Source organism: Sander vitreus, chromosome 4 (genome assembly GCF_031162955.1).
Source record: "Sander vitreus isolate 19-12246 chromosome 4, sanVit1, whole genome shotgun sequence".
In the NCBI taxonomy this organism is placed as follows: domain Eukaryota; kingdom Metazoa; phylum Chordata; class Actinopteri; order Perciformes; family Percidae; genus Sander; species Sander vitreus.
In genome coordinates, this window is record NC_135858.1 from 12,013,107 (window position 1) to 12,033,782 (window position 20,676).

Here is a 20,676-nt window from a genome sequence, read left to right on the forward strand (position 1 = left end):
TCAGTCTGTGTAATACTACCTGGGGGCTCTGTACGCATGTGTAATGATGATCCACCACTGAGCTAGCTAAAATAAAAAATCCACACACTTGAATGCTTTTGTATTAAAATACTGAGTTATGAATTTAAAAAGGACCAACAAATCCTGACTGTGAAAACGTGTTCACCTGATTCCCTCTGACTTTAATGACGACAGGGGAAAACATCATAATCGATTAAATACACCACAGTTGAGTTGAAAAATGTATTGATTAATTGATGGACAGAAAATAATCTGCGAATATTAATATATTAGCCTAACAACAGATTTTTTTCAGGTTTAAATTTGTGATGGGGATTTTTCATTATGTTTTGACTCTTGACTAAACGATTGATTGATTGATTGACTGAGAAAATTATTGACAGATTGATAAATAATAACAATTATAATTTGCTGCAGTCATAGACCAGTGAGACATTAAGTTCAAATGTTGGCATTTATGTTTGCAGTACTTCAGGTAGAGAAAGACCAGAAACACATCACTGAGTCAAGGGTGTCTTTTATACACAGGCATTAACAGAAGTTTAAGTCTATGCTAGAGTCAGTTAAGGTTCACATGGGGTGGAAAACACCCAAGGGAGACACCTGACCATAACAGGGATAACACAAATAGGGGACTAATGTACTGTATGTGCCTGTTGGCAGTGTACAATCACTGTCCAGGCCTTTGCTTGTCTCTGGAATGTGGGATTAAACATAAATGGAAAAACAAACGCACCAACTCCTCGCAGTCAGGCTTTAGCCTGAGGATCAAAGCCAGGTCCTTCTAGTTTAATATTTTAGTCTAAAATATCATCAGAAACAAATTACATTGTATGTAAATAAATATATAATGTTAGTTGACCAGCTCTAAAGCAGTAATACTTTGTGATTTGTTTCCCTAGATTGTAATGATTTTCAGACATGGACGACATAAACATTCATTATCGCTTTCTGAACTGGAGGAGGCGAATTCGAGAAATTCGTGAAGTGCGAGCGGTGCGATACCGGGAGCGGCTCAAAAGGATGCTTAGAGACGGGGACATACTCAGGTAACAGTGATGAGCAATGCCACCATGACTGTTTGAACTGGAGACACAGATTTGTAATATGGTTATGCTAGAACTCTTCCTTTACTTGCTGAATTAGCAACCCACTTTGCTTGCATAGTAATATTTTGGTTTTCTTTTTGCATCTCTTTGTAGGTATCATGGGAATTCAGATGAAGTTGGGTGTTTTGTGGCAGCCAGGCCATTGTCAAGAAGAAATCGCTATTTTGAAGTAAGAGTTGATCATTTCAATGTTACAGCCACACATTCGTCATTTAGTTATTTGATTTTACATGTAAACCTGACTAATTTACAATAATTATTTACTCTGTGTCCTCACTAGTCTCAGTGTGATATTCAATGATGAACCCAAACTGAACTCAAACCTGTGCTGTGGGTGTTTGGGGGGTGGTGTTATGTACTACAGCTTCATTGTTGATTAACTGCCAGTGTAATGTCCTTGCGAACACAAATAAGCATCATCAGTCCAACAGGTTTTCAGCCATTCTCACTAGTTATACTCTGTACTCTATTGACTGCACAGCTGTCTACTTTTGACAGTTCACAACATTTTTGATATTTATTTATTTATTTCAGGTTTATTTGTCAGGGACAATGCACACTAATAATACATAAAAGGGAAAATGTGCCAGAATTAGCCTGAGGCTATTTTACATCCACTGTCCCTGGACTGGTGGTAAGAGGTCACCCTAAAATGAGATAAGATAGCTCTCCACTCTTCTTAGTATTACCCTTATCAAATATGTTTTAATTTAAGAAGAATATGCTGTGATGCAACAGCCCACTTGTTCAGAATTGTTTTAACATAACAAATGAAGATAGAAGTGAAGATTCCTTGGAATTAATCAAGTGTAAGCTGTACATACTACTTGCAAACGTATGTAGTGGGGGTGTTTCTACTGTAACCTACTGTAAGTACTGTGTCTCCATTTCCACACTCATTTTACAGGGGTTTTGAGTTTGTAATGCGTTCCCAGTGGAAGTTTTACAAAATTGAATATAATCAAGGATACTAGTAATACAAATTAATTGGTTTTTGTGGTATTGATGGACACGTATTGTCCCACAATGCAGTACACCACTGAAATGAAGGAGCTCCTCTAAACTGGAAATAACAAACAGTTTTCAACCATAAGACATTGTACCGGCGTTTTCAGCTCAGATACATTTCAGACAACAACAAAAAAATAAAGTATTAGTGTTTGGTAAAGAAATTCTGCAGTATATTTGAAACTGTGAGCAGTGATCCACATCTTGTTTCATTTCCTGCGAGTAGAATATGATAAATTACATTCATTTTTTTTGTACACTAACTGTCAAAACTGTACTGTGAAGAGTAGTATATAGTGTTAACTTTAAAGCATTAGTATTATGGATTTAGGACACAGCCCTTGTTCTGTGTTGGATGACAGGAGGCCATTGTGTCTGACTGCTAGTCGTCATCTTGCTGAGCCACACTGAAAAAGAAAATCATGACACCTTCTGGTAACGGCACTTTTATCAGAAACAAAGATCTTTCAGCTTGGAAATAAATGTGTTCAATCACCTGGCAGCTCTTTCTACATTGTGCGCTGGGACAATGGGAGTACAGTGTTGATTACTAAAGCTATTATGCCAAAGTCTTTTACACCAAATTCAGAAGCAGCGTCAGCAATTAAGTCTCAGCCCCAGCCCAGAAAATAGCAACAGATCTCTTTTCGAACAACTTTGATGTTGACACACTGTTCAGTCAACTTACCAAGTTCAGTTAGGGTCAATAAATTGTCTTTTGATCGCATCATTTTTTATTGTAAAACCTTTGTCATTAAGAAGAGACAACAATGTATTTTTGGATCAGAGGAGAAGCCAAATAGGAAGAGCTTTAGTCTTCCAGGAACTCAGTACGTGCACTCACTCACGTCACACACATTTCCTGCAATTTATCTGCAGAAAATTCATGCTATTATTAACATTGATTCACTTCATACAAAGGTGTTGTAAGCCCCTCCCCTCTTAGTTACTGTTGCTATGCCTGTCAAGCCTTCCACCCTGGCATGGAACCTATGTTGTTTACAATGATAACGAAGGCAGATTTTAAACTTAAAATTCTCTAAATTTTTGAAACAACAAGTTCTTGAATTCTGACAAAAGCAGGCTTCACATCTCTAGCCAGTCGTTGCGGGCAGATTTTATCAGCTGTAGCTAGCTAGCTAATTAAGATCATGTTAGCTGCATGAGTTGTTTAAAAACGTCTTTGTATCTTTCAATCAGACTCGTTTCAAAACGTGAAATATGCACTTGATGGCTACTTGCATGATATTGTGCTAAAATGCCAGCAACAAGTCTTAGTTGCTGCTAGGTGGCTAAAATATACAATACCGTGCTGTTGACACCAGCTGAGTCAGATTCTTTATTTGTAAACAGCCTCAGCTAGCAGCCAGTAAATCTCTGTCAGCCAGTATGAGGGGTCAAGCTCTCTTACATACTGTAACACTGCATTTACAGCTGCTGCATACAGATACAGTATATACAAGTTTCTGTGGTGCTTTTGACTTGATGGGTGAACTGACTTAATCTAATACAGGGGCTTGCCTGACAAACTAGTTTCACAAAGCCAAATACAGTAAGTCGCACCTCATTACAAATCATGTGCTGGTTTGTTTATTTTCACAGTTCTTGGTAGTCTAGACACTGTAGTGCAAAAACATCCCAGGACAGTGACTGTTTCTCAGAATAAACCATGTTCAAACTTGCCTAGCACACACATATCCTGTCCCAGTCTGACGTGTAGTGAAACAGTAACTAACCCTCTCAACCTTTAAACTTGCGTGTGCTTCATCCCTGTGACTCACTTTGTGGGAGTCATGTAGGAGGAGGGAGGAAGCGATTTGCGTAAATGGGCAAATAAGCTAATAAATGATAGTGAAGTGGATGCTGATTGTTGATCTGATGGTAGATTTTAGGGTTCATCTGCATGTTTTACACTGACACAGAAAAAAGGGACTTATCCTCACTCAATAGGCCATTGTTGAGGTCATGGGAAATAACTTAAAAGTTTCCTCTGCTCCTCGCCCTGCATTTGCCAGCAGTGCTCCGATTGCAGTGCGTCCATGTACAGCTCTCTAGGGATGATGTCATATGGTCAGTATTCAGTTATGATAACAATGGTAAAGGCCAGCTCTTTACTTCAGGGTTTTCACTTTGAACCAACATGCAGTTTTGAACAAAGATATGCTATATCGTTTTAGATTGGTTTGGAAAACTTCATGAAGTGAAAAGAGAAGCAGTGCCAACCCAAAAGCAAAATGTGATGGCATGTAAAAAGCCTGAAGGAGAAGAAACAGAAAGCTTTTATGGCAAATAAACCTGCAGCACTCAAATGGGCATTTTGATGTCACCGTGTATGATTTTCCTACCATAAAATCTGTAAAGCTACGAGGTGGACTATCCACTTGAAATATCTCAACAACTACTGGATGGATTGCCATGAAATTTTATACAGACATTCATGGTCTGCAGAGAATAAGTCCCTCTGACGTTGGTGATCCCCTACACCGGTAGCAGCACCAGCATCAAAAATGTATTTTCCAATACTTTAGTTTATAGCTAAATACCTGCAAAACGAATGATATTCCCATAAGCCTCAGCTGTACTTTGTACTTAATGCTAATTAGCATACTAACATGCAAAAAAACTAAGATGGCGAACAAACTTTATACCTGCTAATCATCAGCGTGGTAGCGTTGTCATTGTGAGCATGTTGCCATGCTAGTAGGGGTAAGAATTTACATAGTCAAATCAGAATCGTCAAGACTTGCCTATCGTCTACTAGTCTATATCCTTGATGTTCAAACAACCTTTGAACGTACACGTTCCACCAAAACAAGTTCCTTCCCGAAGCTATTTTGCAGTGGCACCGGGGCTCTGTGCAGTGATTAGCGCCTCGCATGACGATTGTGATTGGTTTAAAGAAATGGCAATAAACCGGAGCACGTTTTTCTCCCATCCCGGAATGCTGTGTGGACTAGCCAGACCCTCCTCCGCAGCGTTGTGACGGAAGGTCTGGCAAAGCGAGACTACTGCCGCCATGATGCTCCTCCGTCGGTCACGGATCATGGAAGTGAAACTTAAATCTGTCATGGGGCGGTTGAATTTATTTACACACTTTTAAAAGATTTTTTTCAAAAGCTTCTGTCGAATCGGGCTCCTTTTGATCGAAGTATCGGATATTCGACTATTCGGGGTCACCCCTAAATGCTAGCATTAGCATTTAGCTTAAAACATAGGTTCAGCTTAGCAGAGCAGGTAGCATGGCTGTGTCTTGTTCACTGAAATATAAATTAGTGTTAGCTAAACAGGATTACGTTGCTTGCTTAAAACCTGTTTTTTTTGTCAACATAACATACTAGTACTGTGCATGTTATTTGGTATATCTGTATGACAAAATCCACCAAATGAAAAGTTCTGATTATAAGAGAAATACATCTGTGTCCTTCACCCTCACCTTATCTTCCTCTGCTTATGCACAATATAAACGCCTCCCACACATGGTGTGTAATTAGTAGATGACTCATTGCTCTGGTTGTTAAGACGGCTTTTGTGAATTCAGGGTCGACATCCTAAGATGTGTCAGAGCAAGACTGAAATGAATCATATTATTTAGAAGAAACTACGTTTTTATGCTCACAATTTTGAAAATGTGTTTGTTTGCAGATAAAAATAAGGGAAATCTTGATTATATTACTGTTTGAAGACTTTCCAAAGAGAATCCGTTTCTGGTTTTTGGAGTCTCTATAAAGCATTAAAAAAAAAAAGAAGAAGAAAGGGGCTTTTCAACTGCAGTGATACTTCCTCTCTTGTTTCTGAGTGATTATTGAACCTGTGGTGTTTGCAGGTCACCATTATCGATACAGGAGTGAGGGGAATGATTGCTGTTGGTTTGGTACCTCAGCTCTACAAGCTGGACCATCAGCCCGGTTGGCTCCCGCATTCTGTGGCTTTTCATGCTGATGATGGCAAGTATGTGACAATGACCATTTTCTTTACATATACTGTACACTCTCTTAATGATACACGGAGATGCAGCAGAATAATGTACTTCTGACACAACGTAATGTTATACTGTACATACACAAGCTCACAGAACATGTTCTTAAAGGATAGGTTCACAATTGTTTTCCTGTCTTAAAACAATAGCCAGGTTGAGCTAGGGTTGTCTGATCAGCGTTCAACCCTCCTTTTGGAAATTCAAACCAAGCCAGTCTAAATGGGTATATCCCTGGTCATAACAATTCAGAGTTCACCTGGGTAAACCCGGGAGCAATGCATAACGATTACCTTAAATGATAGAAATGGGCGGGGCTTTCATGTCATATTCAACTGAACTGCTGATAGTGCATTCCATTTGTACTCGTAACTCAGATTTTCCGAGGTCAAAGTCGGAAGCACGCCCCCTGACCTCGGATTTCCGAGCTCGGAACTCGGGCAGCCACGAAGTACCCCAAGCTGAAAATCCAACATGGCTGCTCCGTGCATCAACAGTTGTGAAAGCTGTTTAACATATAGTTGTAAACACTTCTGTGTTATTTGTGTCTCACTAAATCAGTCGTACACACAGTGCTGTCCATCTTCCATTCTTCTTCTGTAGACATGATGTTATGCTGTTTGTATGCACAAAAAACTGCGTAATGCTTTGTTATAAACTGGCATTGCTAACAATGACTAACCTGGCTAGAGCCAGAGGGGTCAAGTAACTTAAGTAGAAATTTTGGGTATCTATTAGGGCTGTCAAAATAACGCGTTAATTTCGATTAATTAATCTGAGAAAAAACAACGCGTTAAAAAAATTAACGCAGATTAATCCATTCCATATTGACGTTTGCATACAGACGAAAATCTGGTGCCACTGATATGTCTGCGCTTCTCTCTGCTGCTCTGAAACAGACGCTCTACTCCTTACATTTTCATGCAATTATCTGTACTTTCTACTCCTTACATTTTAAAAATAGCCTGGTTACTCCTATTACAGTTTGACTTGTTTTCATTCCGGCTTGTCATCATTCAAAAAAACACAAAAACAACCAAAAACCTACCCAGATAAATCGCGCCATCCGGATAGAGTGAATTTGATTGTGGTTGGATGAGAAGTATAAACATATACCATTCTGACACCCTATTGGTTGGTACGTGATCCATCGCACCTGCCCATGACACAAATCACGTCACACAAGGAAATAGCAGACGTATGTAGCCCAGTACGAAGATGTCCGTGGAAGAGACTCAAGAGAACTCCAGCGAAATGTCCCAACCAAGCACCGGCAATTTTCTTGTCCAGTTTTGTTATCTTACATTCGTTGCCCTCACAGATTCCTGCAGCTAAGCTTGGATGTACATTTACATTCCAATAAAGGCTGTTGATAACATGCCTCTGAAGTTTGACTTTTTGCACCATTACAATACTTATAGGCAACTAGTCATCACATCTTCCGCTCCATGAAACACGTTAATGCTCAGTAGTACACATATATGGTTCTTTAATGTATTTGCATTGTACTAAAATGCATTCATTTTCAATGGGCATAAATGCGGCTGAAACAGGTGCATCCCTGATTTTTCAACATTAACATTTTAATATAACATTATAGTCATTATGGCCTTTAGAAAAATGTTTTTTGGGGGAGGTGGGGTAGTGTACTATAGGCTTCTGTGGCGCGGCCTAAGCTTTTGTCCTTAATGGCATTTTCTTCCCCCTTACATTACTTTTACTTTTATACCTTAAGTAGTTTTGAAACCAGTACTTTTACACTTTTACTTGAGTAAAAAGCATGAGTTGATACTTCAACTTCTACAGAAGTCTTTTTAAAACCTAGTATCTATACTTCTGCCTGAGTAATGAATGTGAATACTTTTGACACCTCTGGCTAGAGCTAATGAAAACAATGAAAATCCGACTTGTAAATGGAACGCATTCAACTCGGGTGTGACGTCATTCCCAGCTTTGGCTTCCGAGGTCCGAGGTAAATGGAACGCACTATAACATCACATCCTCCAGTCCATCTGTATACCAGCAGAACTAATGTTTTGTAGTTACTTGAATCTGTCACTGTACACTAGGGAGAGATAAATAAAGCTTATTTTATGATTGTTTTGCAGTGATTATGTTTTAAAGCACAAATAAATAACCATCAAACACTTCTCAGATGATTTTGTGCAGTGATCTCTCTTCCTCTGCATATTTATTGCAGCAGCTGGACGAGGAAGTAGGTTACTGTGGTATCGACTATTTTAAGACGAGGGGAGAACATTTCTCTTTGTTTGATTTCATTAAAAGTAAAGTATAAAATTTTTTTTAAAAAGTCAGAGAAAAAAAGAGAGAGATTTGCGCTACCCAGCAGCTGCTCTGAACTGCATTCTGCAGACATCTCAAGCAAGACAGAGAGGGAGTAAGAGCAGCGGCGCCAAGAGGATTAAACAAAACTTTATTTCATATATTTTAACGCTGGGTTTTTACAGGCAGTTTCGCCTGGAAAACTTGCAAAAGGCAGACTAGTAAACATCCGGGCACCCACTGCCAGCGGACTGTTCAAAAATGAATTGAACCGCTCCGCTCCACTCTGCTGTTGTTGAAGCTGCCTGTGAACATCCTAGTTCTATACAGTCTATGGTGAAAACCCAACATAAAGCACATGTTATTTTTTTTAAAGTGTGCGGCGAACATAGACGGCAACCTGTGACGACTGCCCCACTGTCATTTCCAACCAATCACATAATTTGTCCCGCCCCGGCTGTTAGCGACCCAGGTCGTGCGCAATTCACATTGAAATCTACCCTAGCCTACCCTGATCAAACCCACCTTGCTAGCTGGGTCGCGAAGCCGAGTAGATCAAGGATGGTTACCCCATTCAAACACACAGTTGACCTGGGTATAACCCTGATTGAGCCATTGGTCTGAAAGGGGTTTTAGAGGAGTCCAGGGACAACTTGCTAGGGCAGGTGAAAAGGAAATTGCAGTAGTCTAGCCAGGATAATATAAAAGTGTGATTGTAATACAACGGATCTGAACCTCAACCTCCCCAACTTGTCTTTCCACAGGCTGTATAATGGCAACACTGTAGGACAGCAGTTTGGCCCAAAATGCTGCAGAGGTGACAGAATCGGCTGTGGAGTATCTCTGGACTCTGATGATAGACAGCTAACTGTGTTTTTTACCAAAAATGGCAAAGAGGTAAGTGCTTTGTTACCATCATATTACGTCACCTTAGACAGAATTTATTCATCATTCAAATTTTATTTGTGAATGTATACAGAGTTCCCAGCTACCTTTCTCTAAACAATACGGTATTTGAATGTGTGCCAAGGTCGGCAGTGTGGAAATCCCAGCATCTCCTGATGCTCTCTACCCGGCCGTGGGAATGCACTCTTTGGGGGAAGAAGTGCAGCTGGACCTGAACGCTGAATGTGGGACGGAGGAGGATGATGGACAAATGATTGTGGATAGTCATGAAGAGGACTGGGGCCGTCTCCATGACGTCAAAGTGACCGGCACGGTAAGTCCTGTTGCTGAGAGATAGACAAAAGGAAAAATGTATTCAAAAATGGATATTCTGTTTTTTCCAGTTCTGTTGTATTCAGGTCTGCCAGTCAGGGACGTTAAATATACCGTAAAATAAAAATGTGACAGGTTGTTTCCCTTAAAAGGTTCATGCTGTGTAATGATTGGTTGGGAGGATGTTGACATTAGCTAGTAGTCCTTACCTAGGTACTGCGCATGTACGACTCCCAACAAAGATGGAACATAAGTGAAGTGAGATGCCTCACTCTGTAGCTAAAACAGAGAGCTCAACACACAGGGTGAAAAGAGGAGCTGCAGCAACAAAAAATATGGTGTTTTTTGAAAATGAAACATGAAACATGAATACAATTATGAACCTGAAAATGAGCATAATATGAGCACTTTAAAAAAAAAGTTGTATAAAGCATTTTGAGGCTCCAGAGAGAGCTGTGAGAAGTCTGATAAATTACGTCAAGTGTTGGTTGGGGGTGAAGACTACACATTTGAAAATCTGGAAGTGAGGAGTTAGAAAGAAGGGAGTTTACCAGATCACTGTAGCTCGCTCATCATCTCTGCTTGGGGCTACATTAGCTGCATAACACACCCAAATCTCCAACCTGACTGTCAGCAGTTGGAGTTGCATTTTAGTTAATGTAGGTGCCAGGTTTTGACAGAGAAGAACACTGTGTAGAATAGTACTGTTCTGATTCTGCTTCATCGATGTAGATTTAATATCACCATGGTTGTGAGACAATATTAAATCGGTGGAGTACTTTTAACAAAGAGTTTGTGGAGAACTTGAACCCTAGCAGCGTATACTCTGGCCAACATGTCCAAGACCGGACACATACAGACACCTATGAAGTCTGCCTCTGTCTTCTCCGATGGTTTTATTCAAAATTGTTGGAAGTGAATAACTGCAACAGGAATTGATCAAAAAGTTAAATACAAAATCTGTCCACAAACACAGTATCAGTAAGCCTATATGGAACTGGTGGATGCGTGTCAAATCCAAATCAGAGTGCAAATGCAAGTGTTTAGATTGCAAGTCTTAACCCAAATCTCATAAATATACAAATATAGACATAAATATTATCTTTTTCCTAAATACCTAATAAGAAGAGACCAATGTTTTCTCTAAAAGTACTGCTTGACCTCCTCTCTCTCTCTTTTTTTGGGACTCCTACTGTGACGGTAGGACTGCAGTGTTTGTGTCTGACTCAGGCGTTGATGCAAAACCTCAATAGAAAGGGGATGGGAAGGGATCGCAGCTGAATAGCCCTTAGGCAGTACCTGTATGCCACCCACACATTTAATTATCCTTTATTTCTACAAATTTGGCCCTGTCCTGTATGAACGCAGGGCTCACAAACCGCTGTCTGATCTCCCTGCATCATCAATCAAACACTCCAAAAAATAAAACATGTTATTAACAAAGCAAGAGTGGTGCTTTTCTGTGGATTTTCAAGGCTCATGAGGGATGAGCGTTCTTAAATATTTTTAATGTGATATTAAAGTTTTTAAATTACAGGATTTGTGATTTCCACTTAAGCCGCCCTTCCATCAAATACTTTCGGTATAGTAACTTTAGAACCGTATGTAACCCGTATGGACATGTACCTAAACACTAGATCTGCTCTGATTCTGTTCCACCGTAGAGAGTACTCTTAAATGTAGGCAGGGTTGTTACTAGATGGTAACAGCCGTGGACAGCCATGCGCTGAGAAACAAGCTGAAAAACCTTGTTATTGTGACGAAAAAAACGGGACGTAACAGAGCGGTTCGATTGGTACCATCCACAACTTTTGACAATGGAAGCGCATAAATAACCGTTCTAATGTGTAACCTACTGAACTGGACTGAACCGGACTGCTTGGTAGAAACATGCTTTATTAGACATCGTGGTTTCTTGGTTTCGTCATCTATTTGCAATTGCACCGGAGCAACTGTTTACCACTTGAGGTTGTGCTTATATACTGCCAGAAAGGGAAGAGGAGGATGAGTATGAGAAAACACAAGTTCTCTGAAAATGAATCAGCCTGTAAATTATGATGGATGAGACTTGGAATATATCTTATTTATTTAAAGTAGGTGTATGATTTAAGATTCAAGCAAATAAACTAGACACAGAGTTCATCTACTGCTCTGATGACATTTGGGAAATGGACTCAGCGTTGTTGGTGTTGATGTCCTCTGCTGCATGCAGTAAACAGTTATCTCTGTTGTGTTGCTGTAGCTTTGCTTTTAGTACCCAAACAGTTCGCAGGGATGACAAATCCAAACCCTGCCCCATTTTTCCAGAAGAAAGGATTGCATGACGTTACGACCTAGTTTTTCACCTCATCATCTAACGTCCCTAATAGGATAATGTGTGAATAAAACATGCTCTTTCATCTTATTCAACTCCCATCTCTAGCCAACCTGAGAGGGAAGCAGCAGCCGTGTCAGACATGATATGACTAGCAGTGAAATGCAGTGTACAGTCTGGGATGAACCCAGGAGTTTTTGAGTTGTTATAATAATTTGAATAAACTTTCTTTCTTTCTTTCTTTTTTTTTATTTCAAACAAAAAGTAACAACAATAAAATAAAATGTAAAAAGACAATAAGTGTGTAGCAACACACCAAAAGGAAACAATATCTATAAAGTGTTACAAACAATATGTTCAATCTGTCCGAAAAGGAGCGGACGGGTTATTTTTCCCACCCCTCATTCAACTTTAAATTGTTCCTGTGTGTGTGTGTGTGTGTGTGTGTGTGTGTGTGTGTGTGTGTGTGTGTGTGTGTGTGTGTGTGTGTGTGTGTGTGTGTGTGTGTGTGTGTGTGTGTGTGTGTGTATATAATCAATTTTGTATATGTCATACATTTTATATTATATATTCATAGCTGAGATAGCAAGATAACAAATATACACTATATATATATATATATATATAATTTTAAACACCTACCAAACATTTTTTACATTTTGCACCAAACAACCCATTACCCCAATCACCCACCCCAGTACAATCAGTATATTAACCCACCCTCACAATCACCTCTCTTCCTCCTCATATCCTTTTAATAAAGTGTTTTTATAACTGTTTAAACTGTATAATGTTTGTACAATGTTTTAGCACCTGCTCCGGAATGGTTTCCACAAACTCACCCCAGAGATCGTGACTCACAAACTTTTTAAAGTTGTTCTTATTTTGAGCTTTTTAAAGTTTAGTTCTTCTCTCAGATTATACCCACCCTGCCTTTCCATAAACATTTTTTTCAAAATTTCCCAGCGGTAAATTATTTCATGCTTTAAGCTATTGTTTTTTTTGACATGCCTAATCATACATTAGGTTTAACAGTCTGCTTGACTAAAGCTAGATAGTGTTTCCATTTATTTATCTAAATAATAATAAGACTCAAATGATTGTGAGGTTTGGAATCTAAAAGCATGTTTCTTTAATGAGTTTGCACGGAATAGCAAATACAGAAAGTAGCCTAATTCTCGTCACACTGTTTGAGCTGGTTCAGAAAAAACAAAAGTGCTGCATAACGCATTTTGGAGACCAGTGGCACAGAAGCTACTTTTTGAAATAGGGCAGGACTTTGGCTCATGGGACAAACATGGGACATGACAAACATGGGAGGATGCTATATGCTAAAACATAATGTAACCGTAACACAAGTAAAGAAGGGTCATGAAGTTTGTTATATACTCCTATCTACTTTAGTTAGCTAACATTAGCTACCAAAAGCTACTAGTCATACCAGACTAGATAAGGCTGTAGAGCCAAAACCCCTGAGTGTATTGAATTGAGCAAGGGTGTGTTTTATTTGTTATGAATTCAACTTTTCATTTCTTTGACTAAAATATATATTCTAGACATATTATCATTTTACGAAGTTGTTGTAGCTAAGGTGTAGTGTATGCAGTAACAATAGCTTTTAGCAAAAAAAAAAGTGTCTTAATTACACATCCAGCAGCACATGAAGCAACATTGGTATTTATTTTGCAGTCATGTTTTTGGCCACCCCATGAATGTAAATCCAATATTCCTTCTCCTTTTAGTGTTGTTGTTCAACTCATGAGAGAAATATGTTTATCTTTACCTGATAGATGCTCCAATGTATTTACCAACTAGCTACTTGCTAACTTTGTCTGTCTGCTGTTTGGAGCTGGGCAGGTAACTGTATGTGTCTGTGTTATTTCCACAGCTGCTGGAGTACATGGGCAAAGGGAAGAGCATCGTGGACGTGGGCTTGGCTCAGGCCCGTCGGCCTCTCAACACACGTTTCCACTACTATGAACTGGAGATCACAGATGCTGGAGAGAAGTGTTACATTGCCCTGGGGCTGGCACGCAGGGTAAGAGCCTCCTGATTGACACACCGTGTTACTTACTGCACACTCTGTGGTTATCTGTCAGTAAAGAACCCCCCCCCCACACACACACACACACACACACACACACACACACACACACACACACACACACACACACACATACACACACACCCCTCATCATCGCTCTCCATCATATGCACCACTGCTCTCACTGTTTCCAGTCTGAGTGATGGAAAGAGGAAAAGCTAACAACAGAATAAATATTGTCTCATTTTACCCCCACATCTGGTTTTCCATAGAAAGCAGGTTGATCGGTTTACATGCTAATCTATGTCAACTAGAACACTGCAGTCGAGTATATGAAAGGTTAGGCATGGGATAAGATGAGAACATCTGATGTTTTGTCTTAGATTCTTTCAGTTCCTGCTTTATTTTACGTCCTCTTTTCACACAGTCAGTCACCGTACACAAGATGGGATGAATAGAAAAGAATTAAAGGTATGCCGAAGATCCTCAGGCTAAACAATTAAAGGCTGATATCCTAATTAATTAGGTGGTATTAAATCACAAATGATGACATCGAGAGATGATCCATATTTTGGAAATAAGTTGGGTCTGAGAGAAGACTTGTTGAATGTTTACACATCAGAATTGCAACCGGCTGCTTTTGGCCTCACATGAAAATCTCATGAACTCATGTGCACATCCTGTTTAAATCCTGTTTAAAACAGCAGAATGGTGGCTGGGGGATGCAGTCATCATCGTGCCATTTAAACAACAGATATGAAATGATTGTGCTGCCCTCGCTGGGATTCTCAGTTATTGGATGCTAATTGACTGAGCTTCAGTCTTGCTAATCACACTGCTGTTTTGCCAGCTGTGATGGTGCTCTCAGCCTGGGACGTGGTGGATCACTGTTGGTGCACTCAAGCTCCCCGTGACTCCTCCGCCGGTAGTTACTGTGTGAGGTGTGGGCACGTTGTGCCCTCGGGTCAGACTGTGTGGAGAATAGAGCTCTGTCATTTTGCTGATTGTTTTCCAGGAATTGTTTTTCTCAACGTGGCTGCGGTTTTGGTGTAGCATTATAGATACATCAAACGGTCATTCCTGAGGTTTTATTCCATCCTCCGTCATCTCCTGCAAGATGCACCAGTCTGCTGATGGGAAGCATTACCTCTCGCTACAGAAATCAAAACAAAGGTGTCTCTCTCTCAGTCTCTGGGTAATACATGCTTAACAGTTACTAGTCACTCAGTGGCTGCTTGTATTGGATGAAGAAGCAATTGTTTATGGTGCATTCCTTTCTCTTTTGTCGCTTCGGGGTAAAGCCCCATCGTCTCTGTTTTCTACGCACCTTATCTCTTTAATTCTGTGGTTTTCCTTCAGTCTTATCTCCTTTTCTCACCTGTTGCTGTTACCCATGATCACGTTAGTGCTCCGCTTACAGGGGCTTATATGTTTACTTAGACTTTACACTTCACGATCTGTTTTTATTACAGAAAATCCAACTCAAAGTTGCGTAGTCTACAGGTGATTCAGCTGATCAGAGTCTCATTGCTTGGTTAAAGATTATGTTGGTTTGTTGTTTGTCCCACAAACCATCTTTGTAGAAACAACACTTTAGGATGCCCAATGCTACATACAAAATGCATGTAGTTCTATTTGAAGAAGCAGATACTTATAAATCAGGAGAAGATTAGGTTGTGGGTTTTACATGTCACTTGGAAATTATATACATCCACTTGCTGGCAAATTAGGAATAAACAAGTACAGTGAGCAGACTTGCAGACTTCTTAACTACTGCTCCAAATCACCCAGAGACTCTGCTAACATTTGGTATGGAGTTTGCACTATAAACACAGACACAGTTGTTGTATTTTTAAAGATATCTGGCCTCTGAGCAAATTCCAGTTACAAATCACTTTTATTACTCTCAATTAACTGTTATTTTCGTGATCATAGAGGATGTAGTTTTTTATGCAGCTTGTCAAGTCTGTATGATGTGCAAGCCCAAATTTAATTAGGCGAAACACACAATAAATATGTGTACTCGTCTTTGTTGAGATATCCCAATTAAAACATGAATTAGATTGATCCTATATACATGTACAGGTGTGTGAGACAACAACACCTGGTTTGGCGTTTTCTCAGAGCTTTCGTGTCATTTCTGCAGCTATCTGAGATCATCCATCAGCTTGGATTCCAAAATGTCAGTCTAAACACTGACATTTCTGGATGCCAAAGGCTACAATCATTGTTCGTAATGCTGCGCGTGAGGCAACATTTTTGCTTTTGTGGTGAATTTTGAGTCCGTCTGTCCCATTCAAGACAGAAAACGAGAGGGAGAGAAGAAGAGAAATGTCCATCAATACATAAAAAATGAAAAAAGAAATGGATGGAGGAACTTTCTCTTGTGTCTCACAGGACTACCCCAAAAACAGACATCCAGGTTGGAGCAGAGGGTCTATAGCCTATCATGCAGGTGAGTGTTGGCTGATCATGATGGTGCATGATGATCTGTCGATGTGTTTTCTCTGCATTTCAATGAAATCCATATTACACTACCACTGTGTACACATTCATTGTATCGCCAGCAATCAAATTGGTAATGGCACCAAATTGTCACTCATGTTTTTGGCAACGGCAGAAAGTACAGATGTGTTAGTATTATTTTTGGTAGCCGTGTCAGTAATAATTAAATATTTAAAAGGTTATTTATGATTTCCATGTAGCTTTCTTTGGCTTCCACCAGCCAGAACAGTGCATTGCTGAAAATAGTTCCAAATAAACTTACGAGTATTATTGTTCCAACTTAATATTTGATGCATGTTCTTCCCTGTGTCTGCGTGAGTTTACTTCCACAGTCCAAATCATGCAACCCTAAATTACCTGTTGGAGTAGTTTGTGTGTTGGCTAAGAAGGACCAGTGGTTGCTCAATCAAACAAATGTGTGTGTACATGTTAGTAATGGCAGATGTTGTCTTGTGTCTTGATTGTATCACACTCTCTCATGCATGTGACGTGAAGCACTAATCAGCGTCCCTGTTGTTCTTTGTAGATGATGGAAAGTTGTTCCAGGGCAGTGGGGTCGGGGACGCGTTTGGACCGCGCTGCTTTGAAGGGGACATTATGGGCTGTGGGATCATGTTTCCACGTGACTACAGCCTTGATGGTGGAGGTGAACATATTGATATTGTCTCCAGAGCACTGTGCATCATCGTGTATAATCTCTGATCGCCTCTTTTTCTATTTCTGTGTCTGCGCCTGTTCAGATGACGTAGACGACTGGGACCTTGATGTGATTCCCAAACCCAGTGAGGTTCAGAATGAATTGTATGCAAGCAATGAAGATGAGGAGGATGAGGGAGAAGATTTGGAGGGGAAGAAGGTCACGGTGAGATGCTGTCAAAATCTGGGAATATAAAACCGTGGACTCTTAAACCTACAGTGCAAAATATTCACATTATCTCCTTGCTGCCCCCTTGTGTTCGAACAGGTGTTCTTTACAAGAAATGGAAAGGTGGTGGGCCGGAGGGAAGTGGCCTTACCGGTAGGAGGCTTGCATCCCACGATTGGCATGATGAGCACTGGGGAGAAGGTCAGAGTGGACCTGCACCCCCTCAGTGGCTGAGCAGAGTAGTAGAAAACTGAGTGGAGAGATCCAAGCATGGACGAATGATTGAGCTCTGGTACATTTTTGGAAATCAATTAATAAATAATACCTCCACATCAGCAGGCTCCAAGATGTTACTGGAGAAGTCACTCCACTGTAGAAGGTGACTGTGGCTTCCTCATGCTGTAAGAATGATCAAAATAATGTATGTTAATATTACATGCGTGCCTCAAAGAAGTGCTTTATAATTACCATTAACCATAGGTTCGTATAGGTGAAACACAATTTTAGACAATTTCCAAAAAGGATCTCAGAATAAAGAATGTAAAAATCAAATCAGAGCAGACTTCAGCAAACAAGTGGACCCTCTAATCATCAATAGTATATATGTCAGCAGATATGTAGCGCCACTCTCACAGGCTGCAGTGCAGCCACACTGTGCTCATCACCAGAGGTCTGCTGTACTTCTTCAATCGACGGTGTGTTACTGACACTCAGTGGTGAGAATGATAATCTGGAAAATAATGCTCGGAAAGTCTCCAAAAAGGGAGTCATTATGGCATGTTTTGTGCAATGCATTAGGAATTATGGGATAATTAAATGTGAGAGCAATTTGTTGAATCCAAACCATTTAATTGTTACCTTGGATTAAGCAGTTTTAAAAGCAAAATGCCAAATTAATGTTTGGGTTTTCATATCACGTCTAGCTGTTTTTTAATCAGGTATGATTTTAACCTAATTGTAGACAATGTGTCATTAAAATTGCAGGTCATAATCATTCCCAAGTCTTCGGAAGAAACCTTTGTGTCTAAAAGATGCAACACTTAAACCAAAATCATGCCAAAAGAAGCACCCCCTAACCGACTTTAAATGTGTTTTTCCAGTATAGAGATATTTGGTGTCCAACTGTAACTACTGTACATACATGTTCTCTGAGCACATCCGAGCATTTATCTCTTTTGCCTTACACACACAAACAAACCAAGAAAATGACTGATCTCTATATATTTAAGTTACCGAAAGTAATGCCAAACTCAGTGGAGCCTTTAGAAACAATTTGAAATTTTCAGAAAAAAATACACATTTGAAGTCATGATACTGAATGTATGTTTTGTAGACCATATTTTGGATGAAATGTCTCAAAATGGAAACTCTCTTACTCAACTCTCGAGTATTAAACGCTGGCAGGACTAAGCATGTTATAGTAATCAATGTCCTACTAGTTAAATATTTCAATATCTAACAAAAGATCTGAATGTTGTAAATGAAGCCATACTGTAATATCTGCTGCTCTCAGGTATATTTGAAAATCAAAATGAAATACCTTGTCTTTTCTATGGTTATTTTTCGGATTTTGCGGTAAATTGAAGTCAACCATCGTTTAAATCGTATACATTTTTATGTTGTTGTTTTTTTTCATTACACCCCCATGGTAATGGATTGTTTTCTTTTTGTGACACCAAATTTCACACACATCTACCCTTTACAAAAGTTGTACAGACAAAGTAGCTGCTTGTGGTATCAGTTCACACGTATAACAAGTTGTTAATTGTTCATAGAAATAAAACAATATGCTGTTAATTGTAACTGCTACTTTTAGAGGATTTACTTGCTGTATATTATTGTTTTCATTTTTCTTTTTTTATTCTGGCATGGACAAATATAAGAACTTCTTCCAGCTTCACAACCGGACTGCTTTTAAACATTTGACCTAATGAGTAAAGTGCCTGTGTGAATAGGTCCAGTCTGGATGTCATTGATCCATGTAGGTGTTGGAAATGTTCCACCTGGATGTTGGTTCAGTTTGTGGAACCACATTTACACTAAAAACCTTTTTCTACATCTCATCCTTTAGGTGCCACATATCTGAACTCTGCATGTCACTGAAAAGACATGAAACACCTTAATAGATCCATGTCGGACTCAAAATCTTGCTGCGATATACATTTGAATAAGGATTCATTGCGTCCATGAAGTGTCCCTATGGTCAGCAAAAAATGTAAAGACTGGTGTTCATGTGATGCTTAACTGCTGCTAATTGTGAGCCGAGGAAACACTCTGCACATCTTCATATCAGCCTGTACTGTAGACAGGGTGTACTCGTGTTTGGTTTTTTTACTTTTCACTGTCGTCCAGTTTTGTGTTAATGTTCATCTTTGTTCACAGGAGCTTGTAGTGGTCTTCTGCTGCTGTCGGCCGTCTGCTACACGCTTTTAATATTTAGCCCTACTTAATCTTTTGTGTAATTAATCATGAATGACATTTAACATCAGTTTCTCTCGATCCAGCCCTTGTGTACATCCTGTCATGTATGTTTTTATTTAATCTGGACTCTTTTTACTTAAAGCAATCAGGTAAACATGCCAAAAAATTATTTAGACAAATAAAGAATATTTACACCCTGCTTTCGGCCTTTTCTGTTGCATCAAATTTAGTATGAATAAAATGTATTTCTTTCTGCTGACTTTAAATGCTAATGAGATCATCTTAGATGTTTTATAAACTGCAGACCTAATATTTCTTAATTATGTATGTAAAATGAATACTCTTCCCACAGATGTCTTGTAGTACTGGAGTAAAACTATTTCAATAGACGTGATCTTAAAAAAGCTGTTCAGAGAAGCATATCATTTATGGTGTAATTTGGGTTTCTTGATGTTACATTTTGTCTCAATGTCTTAAAACTTAAAATTTAAGTACAACAGTGGTACTAAATTCTCAACAGTAAGCGCTGCATAATGTTAACAGGACTAAAAATCGTGATGCCTTCAGAGGAGAGTATAAATATTCGGTTACACTTTACTTGAAGGTATCTACATTAGAGTGACATGACACTGTCATGAACGTGTCATAAACAAGTCAAACGTTTATGACATAACGCTTCATCAAGTGTCATTCTGTTTTTGTCATGACAAGTTAGGGTTAGAGTTCATGTGTCATGTCACTGTTATGTAGATACTTTAAAGTGTTACCGAATATTCTTTTCTATATCTAAAAAAATCTATTTAACTAATTACTCTAAAGGAGATTATATCCATTAAGTTAACTTTGGCTTAATTGTTATGATGGCTGTCTCTTCTCAAATGGATGGCATAAGTGACACTCCTATCAAGACGTACA

General features: G+C 39.3%; 1 protein-coding gene across 1 annotated transcript; it reads left to right on the plus strand.

The window, feature by feature from the left end:
• The first annotated feature begins 923 nt into the window (after positions 1-923).
• Positions 924-19,960, plus strand: LOC144516742 (SPRY domain-containing protein 3-like). The gene is made up of 10 exons (XM_078248288.1): positions 924-1,070; positions 1,224-1,299; positions 5,962-6,086; positions 9,159-9,291; positions 9,425-9,613; positions 13,815-13,964; positions 16,368-16,425; positions 17,002-17,121; positions 17,216-17,337; positions 17,440-19,960. Exons 1-10 carry the CDS (start codon positions 943-945, stop codon positions 17,572-17,574), a joined length of 1,236 nt encoding a protein of 411 aa, XP_078104414.1. The 5' UTR covers positions 924-942; the 3' UTR covers positions 17,575-19,960.
• Positions 19,961-20,676: the final 716 nt, after the last annotated feature.